Source organism: Arvicola amphibius, chromosome 2, assembly GCF_903992535.2.
Source record: "Arvicola amphibius chromosome 2, mArvAmp1.2, whole genome shotgun sequence".
Taxonomy (NCBI): domain Eukaryota; kingdom Metazoa; phylum Chordata; class Mammalia; order Rodentia; family Cricetidae; genus Arvicola; species Arvicola amphibius.
The window spans coordinates 14099717-14125824 of record NC_052048.2 but is presented as its reverse complement, the minus strand read 5'-3'; the positions used below and the strand labels follow the sequence as shown (position 1 = coordinate 14125824).

The 26108-nt window shown below is 39.7% G+C and overlaps 1 protein-coding gene across 4 annotated transcripts in view; it reads left to right on the top strand.

Annotated features, from left to right (window-relative positions):
- Positions 1 to 26108, top strand: part of LOC119808202 (activating transcription factor 7 interacting protein) — an 84467-nt gene that overhangs the window by 32236 nt on the left and 26123 nt on the right. For all 4 annotated transcript variants that reach the window (XM_038320601.2, XM_038320603.2, XM_038320602.2 and 1 more), the window contains 7 exons: positions 6417 to 8062; positions 10934 to 11014; positions 12247 to 12392; positions 14136 to 14273; positions 19803 to 19868; positions 23700 to 23773; positions 24303 to 24391. In XM_038320601.2, the coding sequence (XP_038176529.1) occupies positions 6424 to 8062; positions 10934 to 11014; positions 12247 to 12392; positions 14136 to 14273; positions 19803 to 19868; positions 23700 to 23773; positions 24303 to 24391 (2233 nt within the window). In that variant the 5' untranslated portion in view covers positions 6417 to 6423. Of the gene's footprint in view, positions 1 to 6416; positions 8063 to 10933; positions 11015 to 12246; positions 12393 to 14135; positions 14274 to 19802; positions 19869 to 23699; positions 23774 to 24302; positions 24392 to 26108 lie in introns of those variants that run through there.

Genomic DNA, 26108 nt, shown 5'->3' with positions numbered 1-26108 from the left:
CCGAGAGTAAGACATTTTGACTTTGTTGTGTGAATTAAGCTGAGTCAGTTCCACGCAGTAGCCAGCACAGCCCCACACACCTGCCACAGTCCAGAGTGCTGTGGGGTTGAGGTTTGGAAATGTGGAGTGGGGACGGAAGGTGAGGTGATACGAGAAGTCATCCTCATTATTTGGACTTAAGATTTTGATGGGTTTTATTTTATAAATGTTTTATAAATACAAAAACTACTACTAATCTTCTAAAAGAATATGTATTAGAACCTATAAAATTTGAACTCAGTATGTAGAAAGGATATTTTTATGTGTTGTCCCTGTTTAACTGATTCCTCAGATAGGAAGTTATGTTTTAAAACATTTATGATCATTATTGACTAGAGCAAGATAAGGTAGCATAAAAGATGTAAACCTCATTAGCTGTTTAATATGTGCTGTATATTTAATACGTATTATAGATTTAGGACATGAAATCTTCTAGATTCATGATTTCAAATCTTCTAGATTATCATTTCAGACAGAACCACAGTGCAGTATTTCAGATCTGATTTTGTAAACTGCCTTTCTCTGACCTTATTGTCTGTCTTCTGTTGCTGGGCAGGAATCAGAATGCTGACTGCTGATTGGCTGAGAACAGCCATTTACATTCTTGAGTTTTTGAGCCGGAAGATTATAAGCTAAGATAAAGCAGCTTCCCTTTGTCTCAGGGATGTGATCTCCCGACAGAAAGGAAGTGAAAGAAGTGGGTGGAGGGGAGCGGGACACAGGAAAAAAGGTTCTCCTTTAAAGAAGAGGCTCATGGGTCTTTTCTTAAAAAGAATTTATCAAAAAAACTGAAAAAAAAAATACAAACCATAAAGACATATTTCAGGTAACATATTTCTCTGGTTATTTACATATGAATTTATATAGAAAATGTTGATAGCATTTCTCCAGAGTTTTTAGATCTGAATATGTAAAGTTAAGTCTTAAAATATTTCATTTTTAAACCCTTTTTCATTAAAAAAGTACTGCCAGGAGAAACTAATCCATCACACCATGCAGTTGTTTCTAGATACGGCAGACACTTTCTCCTGTAAAATAGAAATGAGTTTTTCTGTAAATGAGTTTCATTTGTGTGAACGTTCTGTGACTAGTGTGGCTGCCTCAAATGGAGCATTTGTTTTACAGACCGTGTCCAGATGACAGTGCTGAAGACGGGCGTTAGCAATACCTTCTGCTAGCACAGCCTGGGAGACTGGTTTGCAGTTAACACACCCTTCTCTCACGTATATTTTTTCCTACTGAGCTTTGCTTATGCAAAATAGATTTCTCAAAGCAGATTGCTGATTGGTTTGCACAGATGTGGCTGGACTAGTCTGAACTGGTTGTTCATGCTACTTCTTATTGCTTTGTGTGTGTTTTGTTCTGCATAGAACTATATAAATCCTGTAAATGGCTGTGCTGTGCTCTCTTGTGGGTATGGAAGGTAGCCACCCATGGTCTTCTGGATGGCTGTGCTGTGCTCTCTTGTGGGTATGGAAGGTAGCCACCCATGGTCTTCTGGGTACCCATGGTCTTGTGGGTATGGAAGGTAGCCACCCATGGTCTTCTGGGTACCCATGGTCTTGTGGGTATGGAAGGTAGCCACCCATGGTCTTCTGGGTACCCATGGTCTTGTGGGTATGGAAGGTAGCCACCCATGGTCTTCTGGATGGCTGTGCTGTGCTCTCTTGTGGGTATGGAAGGTAGCCACCCATGGTCTTCTGGCAGTACTTTTTGGTTCCTTTTACTGAAGTTAATGTTAGTTTTTTATTATTTTATTCTTGCTAAAACCAGCTTGTCTTATATGATACTTAGTTTTGCTAAGTTATACTTGGTGAAGACAGTTTAATATTAATTGTTATTTACACTGGATTTTCTAATTATCTTTCTCACACACAGGCACATAATACGCATAGACACACACAACATCAATGTTACTTAATTTGTCTCAAACTCTGACAGTTATGCCTAGAAGTACCCAGAGGAAATAGTCTAGCGAAAGACAATAATGCTGAGGACTTGCTCCATTCTAAACGCGCTTCTCTTTTGTAGCGGTGGAGCCTCACTCTGTAACAGATCTGGGAGAGGAGTTGACTGTGTAACTTATGCTGGCCTCAGATTTGTGGTGATCCTCCTGCCTCAGCCTTCCAGGTGCTAGGATTATGGGTGTACTCCTTATTGCCTGACAATGTTAATTAATTAATTAGTTAATGTTATTAATTAGTCACATCATTTAATTCTCAGCAAAGCATATATATATGGTAGGTACACTTCCTTTTAAGGTCCTTTAAACAAAGAGACTGAAGGGCTGGGCTACCTACTCACATTGTTTGCTCCCTGGAGAAGCGGGGTCCCGGGTTCCCATTCCCAGCTTTCAGCAAGTTAATTTCTGATTTGCATTTTGAGAGCTATGAAGTTTTAAAAAATTTTTTTAATGTAAATAATGATAACTTGGTTATGCATAGATTATCTGGAAATGGATATTTCAAAGTCTAAAGAAATGGTGCTTCAGTATTTGAACTTACTTAAAGGGTAACCAAGCTACATTTAAAATGTTCCAGAGGTCCTGAGTTCAATTCCCAGCAACCACATGGTGGCTCACAACCATCTGTACTGAGATCCGACGCCCTCCTCTGGCGTGTGGGCATACATCAAGACAGAATGTTGTATACATAATAAATAAATAAATCTTTAAAAAAAATAAAATGTTTATAGTCAATAAGGTGCGTAACAGGCTTGCATTGTCTGGGGTAGAGCTCATTGATAGCACTGATTAGTGTGCAGAAAAAAACTTTGGGTTCTACCTGCCGCACCAAAAAGTAGGCTACAAATTCTATATCTTCAATGCAGAAAAAATGTATAGGTAACATGACTTTGAAGTGAATGAGGAAGGAAAAACTTGGTTTCAGTTCTAGACTCTTGAAATAGTCCAGTGGTGATTTTGTATGAAGATTTCTATATAGTTGAAAGATGTTTTCTAAAGAGTTCTTTAATTTAAATAAAACTAAGAAATGTTTATATTATTGAATTAAATTCAGAAAATGGATGTCGAATGTAATACAATCTAGACATTCTTTGACCAAGTGTAGTATCCTATTGGTCTCAGACAAATAGGTCAGGCTTATTATTGAAAGGTAATTGTTATTAACAACTTGGGCTGACTTATTTCTTGTAGCTAAGTTATATTAGTGACAATGTTAAAATCTGATTTGATATGGTGTAAATTAGGTGGTTTTGTGGAGTTTAAAGAAGTAGAGCCTCAGGAGGGGAGAACTGTTGTTTGTATATAAAATGGAAAAAAAAAGCCTTTTAAAATAAAAATTGGGGGAAAAAGGTAGATCCTCGACTGTGCGTGCACGTGCGTGCATGTGCACGAATATGTGTGCAGGTGCACATGTATATGTGTTTTATTCCACTATGGTTGATCTCGCTTTTTCTATCCCCCCTCTTTTTCTCCCTCCCTCCCCCCTCTCCTACCCTTCTCACTCTTCTGTCTTCTACAGCTGGCATTACTCCCCCTTTTGGTGGTACTGGGGATCACATCCAGGACTTCACATGCCACGCAGAAATGTTTATGTTTATATAAAAATGGTGATGTGGAATACCTTTGCCTACTGCCCCTCCTCCCTCCCCCCTTTTGGTTTTTCGAGACATGGTTTCTCTGTAGCTTTGGGGCCTGTCTCAGAACTAGATCTTGTAGATCCCGAACTCACAGAGATCTGCCTGCCTCTGCCTCCCGAGTGCTGGGATTAATGCCGTGCGCTACCACTGGCCACCTTTTTAAAAAATCTTATTTCACTATTAAATGTAGCATTTATATCTAGAAAACCAAGTAAATTTTTTGTTTTTAGATGTTTTATTATAAATGATGAGGTAATGTTGAATATAAGCTAATGGATATTTTATGTCTGTTGAGGCAATTCCTCACTCTCATTATTGTGTTTATATAGTAAACCACACACACACACACACACACACATAAAACATAGATATATTGTCTTAATTTCACAAGGTGTTGTCAAGGCATATTTCCTTGGAAGGTCCTGAGGAAGCTGTTGTCCAGTCCTGTCTCCTAACCTCTAGGTGTTCTTTGGCGTGTGATAGCAAAGCTCCTGTCTTACTGTATGTTTTCCTAGGTACGCTGTTGTCTGAAGGCATTGGTCACTGCAATAGAGCCCACCCTGTTAGCCTTCTACTCATCTGTAGTGTAAGCAGTAATGGTGTAGTCCCACAGTCTCACTCATTTTAAGGAAAAATCATCAGGACTCTGTGGCCCTGTGGCCCTGTGTGTATAGACCAGGATGCATCATGAGCTGTACATGGTCAGTGTTTGCTTGGCTTTTGATAATGATCTTCATCTGGTGATTAGTATTACCTCTTAAAGAAATACACTAGCCGGGCGATGGTGGCACACGCCTTTAATCCCAGCACTCGGGAGGCAGAGGCAGGCGGATCTCTGTGAGTTCAAGACCAGCCTGGTCTATAAGAGCTAGTTCCAGGACAGGCTCCAAAGCCACAGAGAAACCCTGTCTCGAAAAACAAAAAACAAAAAAGAAATACACTAGTCAGTCATTTATAGATAAAAAAGGAAGAACTATGAAAATTAGAAAATATTTTAGCAGAAAAGAATGATAATATGACATCTGAATATGAGACTCGGGCTGGAATGTAGCCTAGCAGTGAGGAGTGGCTCTGCTCTTGTAGAATCCCTGGGTTCAGTTCCCAGTACTCACATGTGGCTCAGAATTGTCTGTAACCCCAGTTCTGGAGGATCCAGCATCTACTTCTGGATTTCTTGGGTGCACAGGATACACAGATATTCAGGTTGTATATACACGTAAAAATAAATCTTTGAAAAAGCATGAGATTAGACTAGGCGGTGGTGGCACCCTCCTTCAGTTCCAGCTCTTGGGAGGTGGATCTCTGAGTTCGAGGCCAGCCTGAACTACAAGAGCTAGTTCCAGAACAGTTACCTGAATCTCTCTCTCTCTCTGGTTTTTTGAGACACTGGGGGGGGGGGCATTGGAGAGAGAGAGAGAGAGAGAGAGACAGAGACAGAGACAGAGACAGACAGACAGACAGACAGAGATTGATTCAGGTAAAGATACTCTTAATAATTAATGACATTCTGTCATACATTATAAAAGATGAAATTTAATTGGAAATTAGTGGTTAAACTTGAACCTTAAGGAAATATGGTTCAGTAGTTAGTCTCCATTGTCACTTGAGATCTAGACTTGCCTGAGATATGGGCATCTTGGATATGCCGGTGGGTGGGCTATCTTGATTAGGCATAGGAAGTAGAAAGACCTACCCACCATGAGTCACCCCATTCTCCGGGCTGGGGCCTGGTCTCAGAAAAGAAAAAGTGAGGCGTGCACCAGACCTCATCATTGCTTTCTGACTGTGGACGCACCGTGCGCAGCCATGTCAGCCTCCTGCTGCCGCCTTGACCTCCCATCACAATGGGCTGTGCCCCTGAGCCAGGATTCCAAACAAACTCTCTCCAGGGTGGTTTTTTTTTTTTCAAAGAATATTTTATTACAGTAACTTTAAAAATAACTCATCAGATGCAAATTAAACACATGCGAAAAGTCAAAGAGATGATTATTAGAGGAGAAATGAGCAAAAGTACAGAGCAGTTGTACACCAGAACCATTAACAAGGATAAAAGTTCATTCTTTGGTAAACAGATAGATTTGATAGGACTCTAATGCAATTGACCTAAAAAGAGGATATACTACAATATATTATAACATAATTTGTCCATAAAAAAATTATGGGTTTTTGGTGGATTGACAGCGTTGTGTAACTGTCACCACAGTGAGTGTTCGCACGTTTCTTTTTACTCCGTGGAAGAATCCTGGTCTCTTTAGCATCATTGCCTGCTCCAAACCTACAAACCAAGCTGGGAAATGGCCCAGTGGCTAAGTATATTTCCTGCTTTTGAAGACTCAGGTTTGGTTTCCAGAACCCATTTTCTTCATGTGCTTTTTCATGCTCCTGAAGCACCTCTGGATTTTTTTCCCCTTCGAAACAGGGTTTATCTGTGAGTAGCCCAGACTGGTTCTGGAACTTGCTCTGTAGACCAGGCTGGCCTCAAACTCATGGAGATCCACCTGCCTCTGCCTCCCAAGTGCTGGGATTAAAGATGTGTGTCACTGCTACCCGGCTGCTTCTCTGGCTTCATAACTACTATATTGAGAAGAAAAACTATCTCTCTTTCCTCTTCATATTCCTAGCAACTGATGTTCTGGTGTGTGCTGTGTCATCTCTCAGTTTTATGTTATGTAAATCTAGTAAACATGAATTGTCTAAATTATCCACATTAATTTTCAGTAAACCTGTAGTTAAATGACTTTTGTCTCAATTATTCCTTTTTTTCTTTTTATTTAAAGATTCAAAATGGATAGTATAGAAGAACCTCAGAAAAAAGTCTTCAAGGCTCGTAAAACAATGAGAGTGAGTGACCGTCAGCAGCTTGAAGCGGTGTACAAAATCAAAGAAGAGGTGCTGAAAACCGATGCTAGACTCCTAAATGGGAACCACGAAAATGGAGATCTGGATCCCACCTCGCCTTTGGAAAATACAGATTGTATTCAAGATAGAGAAGAAGTGAATGGGATTGAAGGGATTTGTTTTGAATCTGAAGAAAGTAAAACAGAATTGAAAGAAACACCTTGTACCCCAAATGTTAGTGTAAAAAACAAGCAAGAAGAGGGTTCAAGTAGTGAGTCTTCATCTCCTAGTGTGACGTCCGAGCCTGCTTCTCAACTAACCAGTGAACCAGCCCCCGCTACCCCAGCCCCCGCTACTCCAGCCCCTGCTACCCCAGCCCCTGCTACCCCAGCCCCTGCTACTCCAGCCGCTGCTACCCCAGCCCCTGCTACCCCAGCCCCTGCTACCCCACCCCCTACTACTCCAGCCCCTGCTGATCTGACCACAGAAGAGCTGGCTGCTGGAGTACCACTCACTGATGGCTCTCCTTGTGAGGAGTCCCCTTCTAGTGATCCCTCCTCCCGTGATCTCACCCTTAGTGATCCCACCTCTGCAGATACTGCTTCTGAAGAGCCTGCCTCTGAAGATCTTGCCTCTGGTGGTTCCACCTCTGGTGATCCGCTGTCAGATGAAGCAGTTTCAGGTGAACCAGTTACAGATGAAGCGGTTGCTGGTGAAGTGGCGTCTTGTGACTTGGCCCCTGGGGAGCCATCTTCTGATGATTGTGCCCGCTCTAGTGATTTGCCTTCTGATGATCTGCCTTCTAGTGATGAGTCCTCTGGTGGTCCTGCCTGTAGCAGACTGGCTTCTGATGAGCTGGTTCCTGGTGAGCTGTCTGCCGAATCAGCCACTGATACTTTTAAACCAAGTTCTGTGCCAGTTTGTGAACCGAGTCCTGAAACTGACAAGACAGAGCAGAGTAGCAATAACAATGATGATTGTTCAGAAAAAAACGAAGAGAGTGAAAATGTAGACCAAATTCAAAGTAAAGACTCATTTGATGAAGAAGATAAAACTAACAATAATGTTGGTGAGAAGGAAGAAACTCTAGAAACACACAGTGCAATTATTTGTTGTGATCTACCTCCAGAAAATACGAAGAAGGTAGAGGAAGAGCCCATTGCCGCGCTTGCTCTCGGAGAAGAGGCCATCTCCAGCAGTATGGAAGTTGACCAAAGTGAGAAGGATGAGCACAAAAGTCCTGCGGAAGCTGAGGAAGCTGTCAGTGACAGTGCCACAGAAGACAAGAAGGAGACTGCCTTAGACACCGCGGACTCCATGGAAACAGACGAGATCATTCCTATTCTGGAAAAGCTTGCACCTGCGGAGGATGAACTTGCTTGCTTTTCAAAGACTTCTCTCCTTCCAGCTGAGACAAGTCAAGATTTGGAAGAGAAAATGGAGGGTTCTTTTGGCTCACCATCAAAACAAGAAAGTACTGAGAATTTGCCAAAAGAAGCCTTTTTGGTCCTCTCTGATGAAGAGGACATTTCATGCGGAAAAGATGAGCCCGAGGTTATATCACAAAATAAGCCGAGCTCTCCAGGTTAGCTGATTATGGATTTTATTTGCTTTAATGAACTGTTTACTGGAACCTGCCCATTTAATGTTGATATTAGTGATCCTTGAATAACATTACAGAAATGCAGCTAAGTGTGGTGGCACAAGGGAAGATGAAGGGCCTAGGAGTTAACTTTGGCTACATAAGTAGTTTGAGGCTAGCCTATGCTACATGAGACCCCATCTTAAACTATTAATAAGACAGTTTAAGAAATAGTACTTTTATAAAAATAGAAGAACTAATATGTCCTGGTACATCTGGAAGCAAGCTGTTGCATATTGCTAAATACTACTTTGTCAAATATTAAAATCATAGCCTAAGGAGCCTGGACTAGTATTTCTTTTTCTGGGAAAGTTCAAACATTGTGGAGGTATTCTGTCTTGCTTTGTCTTACTTTAGCATGCTTTCCTTTATGGAAAGTTTTTAGCTGCTTCTCCATTTCTTTGCTCATTTTGAGAGGTAGACCTCCAGCCACATTTACAAAGCAAGCACCTTGTTTCTCCTCCTAGTAAGTTTCCAGCTTACCTGGATTTAAGTTTCCACCTTGCTAGAGCCTCACCTGGCTATTCTCAAAAACATGAGGTGGACCAGTGCTTCTTGACCTTCCTCGGGCTGTGTCCCCTTGACACAGCTCCTCGTGTTGTGGGCTCAGCCATCAGATCATTTTCATTGGTGCTTCATAGATGTCATTTTGCTACTTTTATGAACAATAGCATAAACGGCTGTGGTTTCTGATGACCTTAGGTAACCCCTGTGACAGGTCATCCAATCCCCAGAGGGGTCGCTACCCACAGGTTGACAACCAGTGATGTGGAAGATAGCATTGGTGCCTTGGATTAGTGTAAAGCTTTGAAAAAATCTGGAGAAAGTTAGATTTTCTGTAGGATACATTCTCCTGATGTGTTTTGCAGGATTGAAAATTTTCTGTTTATTGACCTTTTTATTTTCTTATATATGAATTACCTGTTACTGTCTCTATTTTTTTCTAATGGGTATGTTGTTTTCAAGTAGCCTGTAGTACTTTAACTTTATATATAGTTATGGATTCAATCCAAGTCAAGGGGTTGGCAGACTATATGGCTTGTGGCCCACAGTTTAGCTGGGACAGAGGCAAACCTGTTTACATGTCGCATACAGTATTGTTATTCCTGCACAGGGCAGCAGTGAGTGTGTCAGGCTGTATACTCTTTGGTTATTAAATGCAAAGTAACCTACCAAGGTAATATCAGGATGATAGGAAATGCTTTATTTGAGCTCTTTCTCAAAGGTTTTGGGGTTGCCAAAACTATAAGCTCTGGTTACCCACCTTTAGTAATCTTACTGTGTTGACAGACAGAGCCAGTTTCATGGAAGATAGAACTGTGGAAACTTAGCAGCTTAATGAGAAGGCTGTACTTGAAGACCAGAGGCATCTGTACAAGCTCACCATGCCTAAGGAAAGGGTCTTATAAGTACAGGTGAACTAGGAAGCTTTGTGTTTGGATGGGCTTTAGAAATCCCTGACACTGCCTGGAATGATACATAAGTTGTTTTTGAACAAGGGCCTTTGATGATCATTTTGTGTTGAAAGAGGTTTCCTTGGGGCTAGAGAGAACACTGAATATTCATTTGCTACTCTTGCAGAGGACCAAAGTTGGGCTCTGAGCACCCACATGGTATCTCACAACTACCAGCTCTGTAGATTCAGCACTTGTTTCCGGCTCTGTAGGTACCTACACATACACACATGCATGCATGCACATGCACTTTCTAAATCTTCCCAGCACAATACGCATGTGCGCACGCACACACACACGTGTGTGTGTGTGTGTGTGTGTGTGTGTGTGTGTGTGTTCTCTCAAAAAGAAATATGGGCTCTACTGCCTGGTAAGAATATGTGAACATTTTCAACAGAGTTGGTTCTGTGACACAGTGTAAACTTTAGCAATCACCCTGATCCTTGTAATCTAAGAGTCAGTGTGTGTCTCAAGTGCCATGAGTCTAGTGGGCAGATCTGAAAAGTGGTCATTGCAGAGGAGATACATGAGTTGTTTACAAGTATGGCTGGGTGGTAGTAGCTCAAGCCTTTAATTCCAGAACTCGGGAGGCAGAGGCAGGTGGATCTTTGTGAGTTCAAGGCCATCCTGGTTTACAGAGCGAGTTCCAGGACATACTCCAAAGCTATATAGAGAAACCTTGTCTCGAAAATTAAAAAACAAAACATACCCCCCCAAAAAAACCCCAAAAACAAAACAACATAACAAAAAAAAAAACCCAAAATAAAAATCCTCAAAACAAACAAACAGAAAAAGAATTTACAAGTATTTTAAGAATATCATTGTTATTTTGGTAATTATCTTAACTACTGCTTTCGGTTTTTTTACATTTATTTATTTATGTAAGGTAACAGAACGTGTGGGTGGTGCCAGGAAGGGGCGGGAGGTTCGAGGGTAACTTGAAGTCATTTCTCTCCTCCTGTCACGTGAGACCTGGGAATTGGTTGTCAGGCCTGCTGGCAAGTGCTTTCACATCTGAACCACTCTGGTTTAGTTTTAGTAATTGAAAGCTAAGAAATAGGAATGCTTTATAGTAGTTGTTACTGGTGATAGAAAATGACACAGCTAAAAAGTTAAATTGTTGATTTTAAAATCTATTATTTTTATATTGCATTTATTAAGGATAAACACAATTTGAATGTAAACTTAGTCTTTAACTTTTCAATTTGTGCTCTTCATTCTCCAGATTTCCTATTTTGTAACTTTAATTTTGTAAAAGTTTGTTTGGTAGCTAAATGGTGACCAAAAATGTAAATTAATGAGCTGTTACCAATTTTTGCTGAAATAAGTAAAGTTCCCTTCTCTACATTTGTCCTAACAGAAGTAGAAATGAATGAAAAGGACAGCAAAGCTGAGGAGGAGGAGGAGCAAGTGCCGGATGAGGAGCGGCCACCCGTGAGAAGTATGCACAGACCCGCGCCTGCCTCTTAGTTGGCCGTAGCCATGACGGGCTGCCCTCTCTGCTCCAGAGATGGCCACAGCTTTTTTTTTTTTTTTTTTTTTTTTTTGCCTCAATTTCCTGATCTTGCAGTGACAGTTCAAGGATCTTTGGATGCATCATTTCATGTTTCAATGTGTTTATGTTAATCATTCCACACAGGATTTAGACTTAACTTTGAGGCACCAGGGGTCTTTTAAGCTCGGAGAGGGAGGATTTGTCTTGCTGTAGTGAGAGGTAATATGTTCCTAACAACGCAGATTCAAAGGGAAGGGATGTAGAACTGATGCAGTAGACAGAAAAGGACTGGGCAGCTAGAAGCCAGCAGCACCTTTGGTTTATTGTGTCTATATTAAAAAGTACATTGATAGATGCGGATATAGTTCGTTATCTACTATTAAGATAAAACGGAATGGATAGTTTGAGTTTCTTTCTACCCCTCATCTTGAACATTATTTTACAGATCAAAGAAAATAGGTTTCATTTATGGAGTGACATTGGTAAGGCCCCAAAAGGTGTGGAATATTAGTGTTTCAATTTTTTAAATGCTGAAAAACCAATTTAAATTTTCTCATGATTTCATGAATGTTAACATTTGAAATAATTTTTTAATTGAATGTCTATTCTGTGCCAGTTGTATTTCTGTGACATTCATTTCACTGTCTGTGTATCTGAACTCTTAGGAATGTTAAGAGTTCATGTCTGAGTCTCTGCTCAGGGTTGAATGACTAGAGATTGGCTCGGTCACTATGATTGCCATGCACCTGTTTCCTCAAGGAAGAACTAAGTAATTCAGAATATATAGAGATTCTAGAAGTCTGCGTTGTAGGATGATCAGTCTATGTGGTAATGCATTCATATGTGCTATGAAATTCAGTAAAGGGAAGATTAGGGGCGAGTTCCTGTCATCTGCAGGACAAGGCTGTAGAGCATTCTTGGTCTGTGTGAGGATCTCAAGGGAAGAATGCTCCCTGGTTTCAGAGTGCACTGCTAAGCAGTGGGCATGTTCTCTTTGGCATAGTGGACAAGACCTCAGCTGTAAAGCTAAAGCTGAGCGCTGCCGTGTGTGCCTGCCGAGCTCTTAAGAACAGTCAGACGGGGACTGACAGAGAGCTTCATCTGCTGACTCACTGGGCTGTTGAGTGCTCTCACTAAAACAATGGACTGATGCCTGTGGGGGCTTTTATTTTTCTCAGATGAATTTTCCAGACGAAAACGTTCTAAATCAGAAGACATGGACAATGTGCAGTCCAAACGTCGGCGCTATATGGAAGAAGAATACGAGGCAGAGTTTCAAGTAAAGATTACAGCCAAAGGAGACATTAACCAGAAGCTTCAGAAGGTGCTATCCGTTATATTTCAATGTACCAGAGCGTCACTGTCCTACACATCAAAATTTCTAGCATGATCCTATTATTCTGTGTTTACTTAGTCAGAATTTAGCCAGTCAGAACTTGAAGTCAATGACAAGCTATGAAATCTGTGATTATTTTTGTTAACTTCATTTTAAATTTCCTCTGACTCTATTTGTTACAGTATTTTTATTTAAAAAAGTGGTAGTGATTATTAAAAATAAAAGGGAGATATTTTTCTATTTGTTTTTATAGTAAAACTGAATAGTTTTTGAGCTTTTCTTTTTCTTCCTATATTGACCATTATTTTATAATGCAGAAGAAACAAGCTTTATTTATTTTAAATCTTTATAGTAGACTTTAATACTATAATAATTTTAATATAAGTTGGTTCTTTCTAAAACCTTTTTATGTTAATATAAAGATGATAGAGACAAGGCTTTAGATGCGCTAGGAAAAGGAATAGAGTAAAGATTTTCTGCAATTTTCTTCTATGTCTGTTATGCTAGCATACAGCTATTGCAATTTAATTATTTTAATTATTTACAATATTTTTCCTAGTGTGAGAAAGGGAAGACCTCTCAGGGTAAATACTTTCCAAGCATGAGAACCAGAGTTCTCATCTGCTACACTATTATGAAAAGTCAGCCATGGTGGTGTCCACGTATAAATCTATTCTAGCTAGTGCACTGGGAAGCTGAAGCCAGAGACTCCTGTGTGTCAGTGACCAGCCAGTCTAGGTAGTTGGTGAACTCCAGCTCAACCAGTATGAGGCCCTGACTCAAAACAAGGTGCAGAGTGATCATGGAAAACACCTGATGTTGACCTCTGTGGTCCATGGATGGGCACACGTGTCTTCATGTGCATGAGCACCACACATCCACATCAATACCTTTTATAGAGAGCCATGAAACTCAGATCTCTTCCTTCCTCCATAAGACATTTGTTCGTAATAGTGTGTAGGCTCTAGCCCAGGCTGACTTGAATCTTGCAGGTGTCGTCTTGCCTTCACTTGTGGTTTAAGTCACCAAGTCAGGTTGGTTTTTAGGGTCGTACGTATTTAGTCATAAATTAATGAACTGAAGTTCTTCTAAGATACAAGAACAAATAGTACAAACATCTATGCTTTTTTTTAAAAAAAAGAAAATTAAAAAAATGAAGTTATAAAAATGCTCTTACTGCCTAGTTTCCTTTTCTTGTGCCTATTGAGATAATAATGCATTCAGCATTGTTGGAATTGGGAAGGGCTTATGAACACCTGTGGGTTGAGCATTTCCACCTCTAGACCATATTTCTAAGGTGTTGCATATAGATATGCCAGTATCCTGGTTTTTGTGGTTCACATGAAACAGTGGTTGAATTTTGGATAAATATTTGTTATATTTTATCAAGTCTTATACTCCAGTGACATTTTTACTGCATCTCACAAAATTGTCAGTTATTAATAGATTAGAAAAATTTTGAAGCAGTTCTTTTTAACAAATTTTGTTCAAGTGGGTTCAGGAGAATAAGGATGATAAGAAGAAAATACTAAAAAGCTTCAAATTATTTTCAGAATTTCACTCTGGAAGTGTTATCCTTAGTATGGACTTGTGTTTTTGGCATAATGGTGAATGGCAGTAGGTAGCATTGAGTTTGGAATTTTATTCTTTAAATTAGTTAACCCTGTTTTATTCATTAAATAAGTTCCTATTATTGTTCTTAATATTTACTGTTTTTTTTTTTTTTTTAAGGTCATACAGTGGTTGCTTGAAGAAAAATTGTGTGCTCTCCAATGTGCTGTGTTTGATAAGACTTTGGCAGAGTTGAAAACCCGAGTGGAAAAGATAGAATGCAACAAAAGGCATAAAGCAGTTCTTACCGAGCTGCAGGTTTGTACGCTCAGGCTAACTCTGTAACCCATGTTTCATTGTATAATTTATTTTTTGATTATGTATTACCATTATTACCATTTTCATGTATTTGAAGTTGACTGCAAAAATACATTTGCATCCTATTTAAGAAGTAAAAGGTGTCTGTTGTTAGTTCTTGCTGGGGCTGCTGTTAAAACAGAACCATACATAGCTTTACCAACTGAAGTGTGTTACTCCACAGTTGGAGAACAGAAACCCTAGGGGAAGGTCCCAGCAGACAGCTTTCTCTGTGTAGTAGTATTGTGAGGAGGGGTGCACACCAGGTCTCTTCTCTGATGCGTGCTGGCAGCTCTGTGGAGGTATCTTTTTCATTCCTGTCTTTGCCTTCATGTGGCATTTTTTTTCTATGTTTTTGTGTTCAACTTTCTTTGTAGTTGAAGGTACCAGTTACATAAATCTCATTAGAAGAGAATCACCCCAGTCTAAGAGACTTTATATTAATTGATTATTTTTACAGTGACCCTTAGATACCTGGGTTATAGACTTTATGATAGGAGCTTTGGCAATTAACCCACATCAGAGACTCAGAAATTACCTAAATTGGTCCTTAAAAAAAGCCAGGTGGTGGTGGCGCACGCCTTTAATCCCAGCACTCGGGAGGCAGAGGCAGGTGGATCTCTGTGAGTTCGAGACCAGCCTGGTCTACAAGAGCTAGCTCCAGGACAGGCTCTAAAGCTGCAGAGAAACCCTGTCTCGAAAAACCAAAAAAAAAAAAAAAAAAAAGAACTTTTTGTTTGTCCCTGAAGAAAGGTTGGCATATAGCATACCATAGATACAAAATAATATTTGTGAGGGATTAGTTTTGTATCATTCTACTTTCTCTGTGGATATTATGCTTTATGATGCTAGTTTATAGGGCTGGAGAGATGACTCAGTGGTGAAGAGCACTGACTGCTCTTGCAGAGGACCCAGTTTCAGTTCTCAGCACCTACATAGTGACCCAACTGTTGGCAACTCCAGTAAGGATCTAATACATTTAATTGACCTTCTTAGGCACAAGACACATACATACATAGTGCATGTCCATATATTCTTGTAGAAACATTTATACATATAATTTTTTTTAAAAGATGTTAGTTTACTAATCAATGTAATCCCAGATCCCTGCATCAATCTTTGAAAGCCCACCTCCCCAAGGAGGGTCAAGGAAGCCCGCCAAACCTTGACTCCTGCCCAGGAAAGGTCAAGACACCCCCACAGGCTATTTAAACTATACCTCTTCCTCTCAAGATGTGTTGGGTTTTTCATTTTTCCCTCAGGGCCACCCGAGAGCACAGGTGTCCAATTAAACCTGGATATCTTTTAATTTGGTCTGATTTGGTCTGATTGGGATTATTTGTGTCAGCGCAAAGGCTCGTTTTAGGAATTATTTCTAACAATCCATATTAAAGATGAGTATTTTTTTTTTCTATATATAGTTGAGAATGAATTTGAACTTCTGGCTTCCTGCCTCCACTTATTGTTAGGATTATAAACATACACCTCCACACCTGGTTTTGTGGTGTTGGGGTCGAACCCACGGCCCTGTTTATTCTAAGCAATCAACTGAGCTACGTTCTCATTTGCTTTCACTCTTCACTACCTGCCCACATGCTGCTTTATTCACTTAGTTGAGTTGCTCAAACAAAATGTGTAATGTATTCCCCAATAATTCTACAGGAGAATGAAAATGGATATGTAATACTTGGATGTAGCACGAATAATAAAAACCCATAGATAGATACTGAGGTTCAAGCTGAAGATCAGAAAAAGCAAAGCACTAGAGAGACCTTTTTCTTATTTGCTTGTTTGTTTAGGTTTTTTTCAAGACAGGCTTTCTCTGAATACTCCTGACTGTCCTGGAACTCCTTCTGTAGACTTGACTGGCCTCAGAAATTTCACCTGCCTCTGCCTCCCGAGTGCTGAGATCAAAGACATTTGCCACTGCCACACGTGGCTCACTAGAAAGACCTTTGACCTCTACCAAATCTTCAGACGGAAAGGGCAAGATCCAGTCTCAGTGAATCCTCAGACTCAACACTCCACTAAGTTCTTGTTTCTTTCCCTTTATATTCTTCTCTCCGCCCAGCCATATCACTCCTGTCTCCACCTCCCTAGTGCAGGGATAAAAGGCATGTGATCCCAGGTGGTGGGATCACCTTTGTGTGAGCTCTGTTTCTGTTTCAGACAGATTCAGTCTTGTGTAGCTCAGGGTGACTTTGAACTCAGGGAGATCCATTTGCCTCTGTCTCTTGAGTTCTGGGATTAAACGTGTGTGCCACCACTCCCTGGCCTGCATGGCTGACAAGTATGACTGTTTCATTCTCTGGTCTTCAGGCAAGCTTTATTTATTAGAATACAAATAATATACTACTATAATTAGTCTTTTTTATTAGTATTATAATGAGTTTCTTTATTCTAACTTTGACTAAAATTCTACTTTATCAGTATGTATGTAGCTACTCCAGCTTGATTTCACTTATCATTTGTTCTGAATATTGTTTTTCCATCCTTTCATATTCACTCTCTATATCTTTTTTCAGTGTGATGTGTTTCCTGCAGGCAGTAATCAGTTGGATTTTTTTTCCCCTTGTTTTAATCTCATCACTCTGTCTGCATGTTTGAACTGGAGAGTGGAGATAATTTATATTTTTACTAAGGTTTACATGCTCACTCCTGTGTTCTGTCTCCTTCCACAGCAGCAGCTCCTCAGTGATCTCAGTGCTCTGTCCTTTCTCTTTACTCATCTCAGAAGTTTTCTGGGATACTATATTGAATTTGTTTTCTTATTTCCTAATTCTGTTTGTTCATACATTCTCATGGAACTCATTTTTTTTCTGGGCTTTTGTAATTGTAACTTTCTTTGTGTGTATGAAGGATTCTGTAATTTTTTTTCTAATTTTGCTTTAAGTAGTCATGGTTTCATTTGGTATATGTTCATCTTAGAATGCCCCCTCCCCCCAATCAGAATTTAGAGGATAACTTTTCTGAATATTGTAACTGGTTAGGGAGTGATTTACCTAAAATATACATGCTTTCCTGACTTTTAGGTTTTATGATGTAATAAAATTATAACGAATTTGCTTTGTAAGATGACCCTTTACAGCATTCTTTGTTGAGTACTCTTGATAATTTAACAATAATGTGACATGAAAAGTTTCTTTCTGGTTCTGTCTGATAAAATACCTCCTGCACTTTTTCTAAATCAGGGAAATTTTCTGCTAGAATGTGATTTGACAAGGTTTTCTATGCTTTTTGTTTGCTTCTCAGCTTCTTCTACTTCTGGAATTAAGTCTGGTCTCCTGATCAGAGTTCCTTAAAATTGTGCCTATGGTTCATTATTCTTATTTTTCTTTATTACAGTATGAATATAAGAATTCCTTACCTTGTTTTCAATCCCTGATATTTTTTTCTTCTGATTGATAAGTCTTTGGGTGATGCATCCCATTGAGTTTTAAATAGTTTGTAGTTATCTTTTAATTTTTAATATTTCCATTATTATATATTATTCTCCAGAATATCTCTTTGTTAAATTGGTATTTGTTATCTAAATACCAAATTTGCTTTACTTTGTTTAACTTAAATTTTATTTCATTGAGGTGATAGTTCTTTTTAAAATTAGATTTTCAAATTCTTTGACATTTCAATCATTTTGTTCTTTGGTTTCATTAACTTTTGGATAACTCTCACCTGTCTGTGTTTCTACATTTTAATGTATATCATTTGATTGATACTTCTTCTTACTGCATGTTTTATCTGTCTGCTTTCTATTGAGGTTTCAGTTTCTCCTACCATGCAGTGGAGAGAGAATATACCACAGTAATACTGTTCATTAAAAAAAAAAAAAACAAAAAAAAACAACAACTAGATGTTTAAATTTTTGTTACATTTCTTTAGTTTGCATGTGTTTATGTATATGCGTATTTGTGTGTATGTACATGCATGGTGCACATGTGAATTAGGACAGTGTGGCAGAGGTACACTCCTGTTTTGTTGTGTTGAGCCATCTTGTATAATATCCTTAACTGTAGTAAAATAATTATAAACAACATCTGTTCTCCTACTTGGGGTAGAAGAGCAAAAGCCCAGGACACATAAGATGAACTCAGGAGTTAAAAATTAAATCATAGTTAATTAGAAATCGAAAAGGGAATAGGGAAAGCACAGAGCAGGAGAAACAAAATTATGAAAGACAGGAAAAACATGCTGTGAAGGATTGAGAAACTGCAGTGAGTGGTACACATAGCTAGAGAGAGAGAAACAGAGAGACAGACAACACATGAGCCCAACAAGAGAGAGACACCCACAGAACACAGAAAGAAACAAAGCAAGCAGAAGCCCAGTTGGCAGATTGAGTGCTCTGGTGTGTTTTCCCTAAGATGCTCAGTTTGCAGAGTGGCATGGAACTGTTTTCTCTGTGAACTCCAAATAGGTTAGACCTGAAAGGGTTGTTTGCCTTCTAACCTCCTCTTGCCTTTCAAAGGGTAATTTATAAACCTCCTCTCTCCTGCTATAGATGCAGTAAAGCTTTTTAGTCACTGAGAATTCTGTGAACTACCCCAAAGAGATAGAAAGAACAAAGCTATAAAGCCATGAGTATAGCCTTGTATGACTGTAGCAAGGCACTGGGAAACATGCACCTTATCCAGTAGACAAAACATATATAATCAGCTCCAGTGCAGCAGTGCTCAGCCTGAGGGCCAAGACCCTGTCGGGGGGCACATATAATATCCTGCATCTCAGGCATTTATATTACAATTTATAACAGAAACAAAATTACAGTTATGAAGTTTATGGTTGAGAGATCACCGCAACATGAGGAGCTGTATCAAGGGGCCACAGCATTAGGCAGGTTGAGAGCCACTGCTCTGGTAGAAAGCTTCATGTCCAAATGAGTCAGTACATAGATATCCAAATAGTGTTGTCAAGGGATTTCGTATGACTTGCATATATGTCTGCATGCATGTATGTTTTCATTTAGATAGTTAAGCGTGGGGCTGCAAAGATAGCTCAGTGGTTAAGAGTACTGTCTGCTCGTCCAGACGACCCAGGTTCAATTCGCAGCACCCACGTGGCAACTCATGACTGTCAGAAACTCCAGCTCCAGGGGATTTGACACCCTTACACAGATATATGCAAAATACCAATAAATAGAAAATAAATAGAAAATAAACAGTAAATAAATAATTTTTTTTAAAAAGTGTGATTACAACCATTTTGAAAAATAGCTGTAAATAAAATAAAACCTTATATATTCCAAAATATGCTCTGGAAAGTAAATATACTTAGTTGTGTGGTAAGGACAAGCTGGTCTATTAGTATTTATATCTGGCAATTAGTTCAGGGAGCACAGTGGGTTTCCTGTGATTGTCTGTGTTTTCCAAGTATGTATTTTACAGTCAGCTTGTCTTATTTGGTTCTGAACAGCCTGTTATCTGTAGCTTTCTCTTGTGTATAGCAGACCTTAAAGGAGCTACACTGCTTGACTTTTGTTTGTTTCTTTTCTAGGCCAAGATAGCCAGATTAACCAAACGTTTTGGAGCAGCCAAAGATGATCTTAAGAAAAGACAAGAAGTAAGCATTTCTGTTCTGTGTTCATTATCCTAGTGTTGTGTTGCTCCGAAGAGACTCCATGACCGTGGCAGCTCTTACAATGGAGACCATTTCACTGGGGCTGGGGCTGGCCTGTAGTTTCAGAGGTTTAGTCACTGTCATCACGGTGGGGAGCATGACAGACACTGGCAGACATAGTGCTGGAGAGGAGCTGAGAGTTCTACATTCTGATGGGCAGGCAGCAGGAAGAGAGAATGGCACTGGGCCTGACTTGAGCACTTTAGAATCTCAAAGCCCACCCTCAGTCACACACTTTCTCCAACAAGGCCTCTTCTCCTAATAGTGCCCCCTCCCAGTGTTCAAGCATTCTTATCTTTGAGCCCATGAGGGACATTCTTACTCAGATTACCACATTCCATTCCTTGGCCCCCATAGGCTTGTTGTCATATCATAATGTAACACGTTCAGTCCAGCTTCAAAGTCCCCATAGTCTGTATTGTCCCAATACTGTTAAAATATCCAAAGTTTAAAGTCTCTTCTGAAACTCAAGGCAATCTCGTACATGTAACCCCCTGTAAAATGAAATTTGGAAACCAGATCACATACTTTGAACAAACAATAGCACAGGATATATATTACCATTCCAAAGGGAGGAAAGGGAGTATAGTAAGGAAATACTAGACCAAAACAAGACTGAAAACCAGCTGGGAAAACTGCAAACTCTGCCAGCCCATGTCTGATACCAAAATGCTCTTCAGATTTTCAACTCCTTTCAGCTTTGTGGAATGCAGCACACTTCTCTCTCTCTCAGGCTGCTTCCACTCCTTGTTAGTAGTTCTCTGGCAGGTATCCCATGACTCTGGCCATCTCCAACAACTTGGGGTATCCCAGACAATGCAGGCTTGACTTCACAGCTTCATGCAGTGTCCTCTCTGGACCTTCGTGCCTAGCCTCAGTGGCTTTCCTTAGCTACAGTGGGAGATTCCATAACCTCTTTCTTATATCCTTGATTCTAAAGCCAGAACCATGTGGCCAAAGCTGCCAAGTTCTGCTGTTTGCTAGGGGTGGAACATGTTTCAAATACATTTTTACCAACTTTCTGTTTTCATTTTTTTTTTTTTTTTTTTTTTCCTAAGTAAGTTTGGATGTCCTGGAACTTGATCTGTAGATCAAACTAGCAAACCCAGAGGTCTGACTGTCTCTCCCTCCTGAGTACTGGAAAAAAGGCATACATCACTACACCCAACCCTAAGCTTTTCTTTAATTTCTTTTCACACATTAGAAGCTTAACTGGGTGGGATTTTGCCTTGAGATTACCACTATCTTTATTCCACCGGATAGCAGGCTGTTTTTTTTGTCTTTTTCTCTTTTAAATCTGTTTATCTCTGAGCACAATACTTAACTCTGTTATACTTTCTGGCGGCGCCTTCTTTTCTCTTTTCTCCTCAGACTGTATATTTTGTACTTTTTCTTACCCAGTCCTTCTTTTCATTATAGATCTGCCTAAGACTGTCCACTAATACCATGCAACACAGTCAAGATGAGGCCGTTTTGAAATCGCCTCTGCGAGGGACATTAATCCAAAACTCTTCAGTTTACCTCAAGCAGATTTTTTTGGAAAAGGGCAAAAAGCAGCCACATTTTTTGCCAAGATACCACAAAATAATGACCTGTAGGCCACTTAACTAATTTTATTCTTCTCTGAAAGCTCTTGAGCCCAGCCTTCATAATCGATTGCTCTCAGCACCATTGTCTTTCACATTTCTACTAGGATGGCCCATTGACCCCCACTTAAAGTGCTACTACTTTCCCAATCCAAAGTCCACGTTTTGCCAACAGGAAACATGGTCCAGCTTATCACAGCAATACTCCAGTCCATGGTACCAATGCCTGTCTTAGTTAGGGTTTCTATTGCTGTGAAGAGACACCATGACTATGGCAACTCCTATAATGAAAAATGTTTAGTTGGGACTGGCTTCCAGTTATAGAGGTTACAAATCTCTAAGGTGGGAAGCATGGTGGCAACACGCAGACATGGTACTAGAGAGGCATCTAGAGATTGAGAGTTGGGAGTTCAACATCTACGTTGGCAGTCAGCAGGAAGAGTGAGACACTGAGGCTGGCTTGAGCATCTGAAACCTCAAAGCCCACCCCAGTACATACTTTCTCCAAGAACACTACTTCTCCTAATAGTGCCATTCTGCTGACCAAACATTCAAACCTATGAGCCAAGGAGAACAATTACTTTTTTTTTTAAGTTATTTACTTTTTATTTTATGTGCATTAGTGTTTTAGCTTGCATGTGTGAAGGTGTTGGAACTTCTACAGTTACAGACAGTGGTAAGCTGCCATGTGGATGCTGGGAACTGTACCCAGGTCCTCTGAAGAGCAACCAGTGTTTTTACCCGCCAAGCCATCTCTCCAGCCCCTGACAATTCTTCAAACCAGCACATTTAATTACCTGTGTTATTTTAGGAGATTTTGACTACCATTTCCTTTATCTACACTGTGAGATTTGATTTCTTCCTGTATATTTAGTGTGCCTTAGTCTTCAAACTGAACCTTTAGATGGATTAGTTCTCTTCAGTATTCTTAAATGGCTGCATTTCTATTAATCTATTGAGGTTGCAGAATTCTTAAAGCTGTGTTTTCTGTCTTTAAGTCTGGCATCTTACCTAGCATGCGAAGCACTGGATTACATCCGAGTACTCCATGGGACAGGGCATGGTCCTATATACATGCCCGTGATCCTAGTGCTAGAGAGGAGGGAGGAGAGGATAAGGCAATAAACTTGGCCGAAAGAGAGTTTCATGCCAGCCTAGACTACGTAAAACAAAGGTTATAGTTTGGAGATTTGTCTTAACCTCATTTATTTCTTTATATATTCTTGCTAGTGTCTTAGTTTAGTTTATATTTTCACTTAAAACATTTTACTCTTTCTATGTCCTCTTGTATTCCAATTTTCTCTCCTTTCCCATGTTCATCCATTGTGCTGTTAGGATTGGAAAGTAAGAGAGCTTTATATTTCACATCAAAAAATGAAGGAAAAACTTGTGAAACAAGTGGGCCTCCAATGGATACCAAAGCTGCTGCCCCCAGGCCTCATTCTTAAATAGAGAAATCTGGCTGCCTTTGTGGAACTGAAGAGTTTGTCAATGTTGTTACCTTAATAGTGTATTTCATTATTATATTAGTTTTATTTAAAATGTGGAGTGAAACAATTAATGTTATTTCAAAGAAACAACAAGCAAAAAAAAAAAAAGAAAGAAACAACAAGCTTTGTAAAACCAATCAAATCAAAAGATAAGAGAAGTTGCAGCAACATTGTAACATTCCTAGCTTTGAACATGTGCAGGGCTTAGAGCCTTTCATCTCTGCAATGAACAGTATTGCTCTAAACTTCGCTTCAATGCAGAGAATGCACTGATGAGCTTGCTGCCCAGCCAAAACTGCTGCTTACTGCACTGAAGTCTTTGCCTTGCACATATACAGCATCTCCTGATGACCACAGAGCCCTATGGAGTATTCCGAGAAACATTTGAGAAAATTGCCAACTTGTAAAGAGAAATAAATTGTGTAGAACTAACTAGAAGGAAAACCACCTGAAAGAAAATGAAGTTTCCACCTGGAGATTGACAGAATGAGAAGATTTGAAGTTTATGAAGAAAGATTTCCACAAGAAGATAGGAAAAGACAAAGTAGTGATGTCTGATCCGGCAGTGCTTTTCTATTGTATTAGTTATAAATAATAGATCGGATATTGAGAAAGCACTTGAACGCCCTTTCCTTTTCAACAATTCCTATATATTGGGTTTTATTTTTTTACTTTGGTATTTCCCCCCCCTCTTTCAGAGCCCTCCAAACCCACCTGTATCACCAGGAAAGCCTGCCAGTGATGTCAACAGCAATAACAATATGACCTACAGGTAAGAACTGCAGTTTGTTCATTGTGTTTTACTGAGAAAGCAAGTCTCTGCTTAGTCTTGGCACACAATTGTAAATGCTTAGGTAGTGGTAAATGACTCAGGTCATAGTTGTTTTTCTACTTTCCCTTTTCATTATGTATTGCCTTTGCTAATTTATTAGAATTTTTCTTTTGTTAAATTTTTTTCTTTTTGCAATATTTAGGATTAAATCTAGAGGCCACCCCTCCCTAAAGCCCTACATGTTTCTTTAAGAATATGTCATTAATAAGTTTTAGCAGTTGAGAACTGCTTTGGTCCTTGATGAGAATATGCCATTGCCTGTATTCAGTTTTTAGGTAACTGATAACAGTGGAATATGGGCAGAGACTCTTCTGCTGTGTTACCTGGCATTCATCCTTGTGTATGAACTGTGGCTTCAGGCATAGGATATAAATCCCATATCTTACCCTGTTCCCACCATGGGTTCCTGTTTCTGTGGGTTCCCCCTTGGATCACAAAGTCATTGACTGTACATGTTTCTCTTTCATAGAAATGCAGGCACGGTACGACAGATGCTGGAGTCGAAAAGAAATGTTAGTGAGGGTCCACCACCATCCTTTCAAACTCCTGTGAATACAGGTAACTTTTTTAAAATAGCAAAAACTACATTTTCTCGGACCCTAACATCTTTGGTTCTCTTAGAAAACAGGACATTTTGGTATAAATATGAATATATTTCAAAAAAATGGAGGGTTGTATGTAAGTATACATGAACAGTGAGACACTGAAATCCCAGGCTAGTGTTTCTCAGGTCTCTCTTCTCTAGGCCTTACAGGCTCAGGGAATGGCTAAGTACTCCAAAGAATGTTTGAGTTAAACTAATTGGTACTAAAAATTGAGTTAAAATAAAAATGTAAGGACTTTTTTCACTTAAAATTAATAATAAGCCCAGAGGCAGGTGGATCTCTGAGTTTAAGACCAGCATGGTCTATGTAGTTAATTCTAAGGCAGCCAGCGCTACATAGTGAGCCCTTGTCTTGAGTAATCAAAAACCACACAGAAGTGAATTATAATAATCCTATAATGCGCATAGAAACTTTTTAAAAATAGAAAATAATTGTACTTTAAAAAAAATAAATCAGTTAAAGAGCGAAGATCTGAGTTTATTTCACAGCCCCGCAGTAAATAGATAAGACAGACAGAGGCAGCCGTCTCACTTGGCTGTCTCAGTGTTAGAGAGGGGAGCAGACTCTGGCCAGGCAGCCTGCACGGTGAGCTCCAGGCCAGTGAGCGACCCTGTCTCAGCCTAGGACGAAAAGGGAGACGGAGAGTGGTGCCATCAAGATATCGAAGATTGCATGGGAAAGTACCAGATACCAAAAGAGAAAGGGGTTTGGCACCGGAGGAATGACACTTAACACATTCATGTACACACACGAGCATGCATGCACATATAAATATCCCCGAAAACAGTGATGTATTGCTTTTACATATTCCTTTAAAATCTTGGTTGAGATGTTAAGCAGCTAAAGCTGGTTGGATTCTTATGTCCTCCCTTCTTTCAGTCTCCTCCAGTCTGCTGACTTCATCTGTGAAAGAAATGCAGCCTCCTGGAGACAGATGGCAACGGCTAGCGAGCTGGGTGCTGCCCTTTGATGGCAGCTTCTGTAGAACCAGTGCAGAGCAGACTCAGAAATCATAGGCTTTTCTTGTTGTTTTTCTATGTCACTCTTTCAAGAAAATAGGTCCTGCTAGGCCTTGTAGCGCAGACCTGTAATTCCAGAACTCATCAGGCTACGGCAGGTAGATCATAATTCAAGGCCAGCGTATGATTTTACTGGAGGGTAGAACATAATAGAAATGGTAGCTTTTACTACAACGTTAGTGAAATTTCCTTTTTAAAATACTGTAATAAAGTATTTGTTAGTGAAGAGGTTCGTGTGACAGGAGTGGTTGGCACCTCTGTTCTACCTTGGACTTTGTAGTTCTCTCCTTATCTGCAGTGTCATTTCCACTGTTTGTTACCACGGTCGATTAATATTGCATGGAGCATTCCACTAATAATTTGTCTTTTATTGTAATAATTTCTTATTAGGTGTTACTGTTTTTTACTATGCCCAATTTCCAAATAAACTTAACATAAGGATATGTGTACAGTCATGTACCACATAATGACGTTTCAGTGAGTTGTGAATCAATTTAAAACAGTTATCTGGGGAGACCGCAATGGAGGTGAGACCATAGCCATTTACTATAGTAGCTTAGCATGTTACTCCTGAGTGTGCTGTGTTCATGTGAGCAGAGCTGCAGCATTGTGAGCTGTACAGACTGTAGAATATAGAACTGTGTGGGGTAC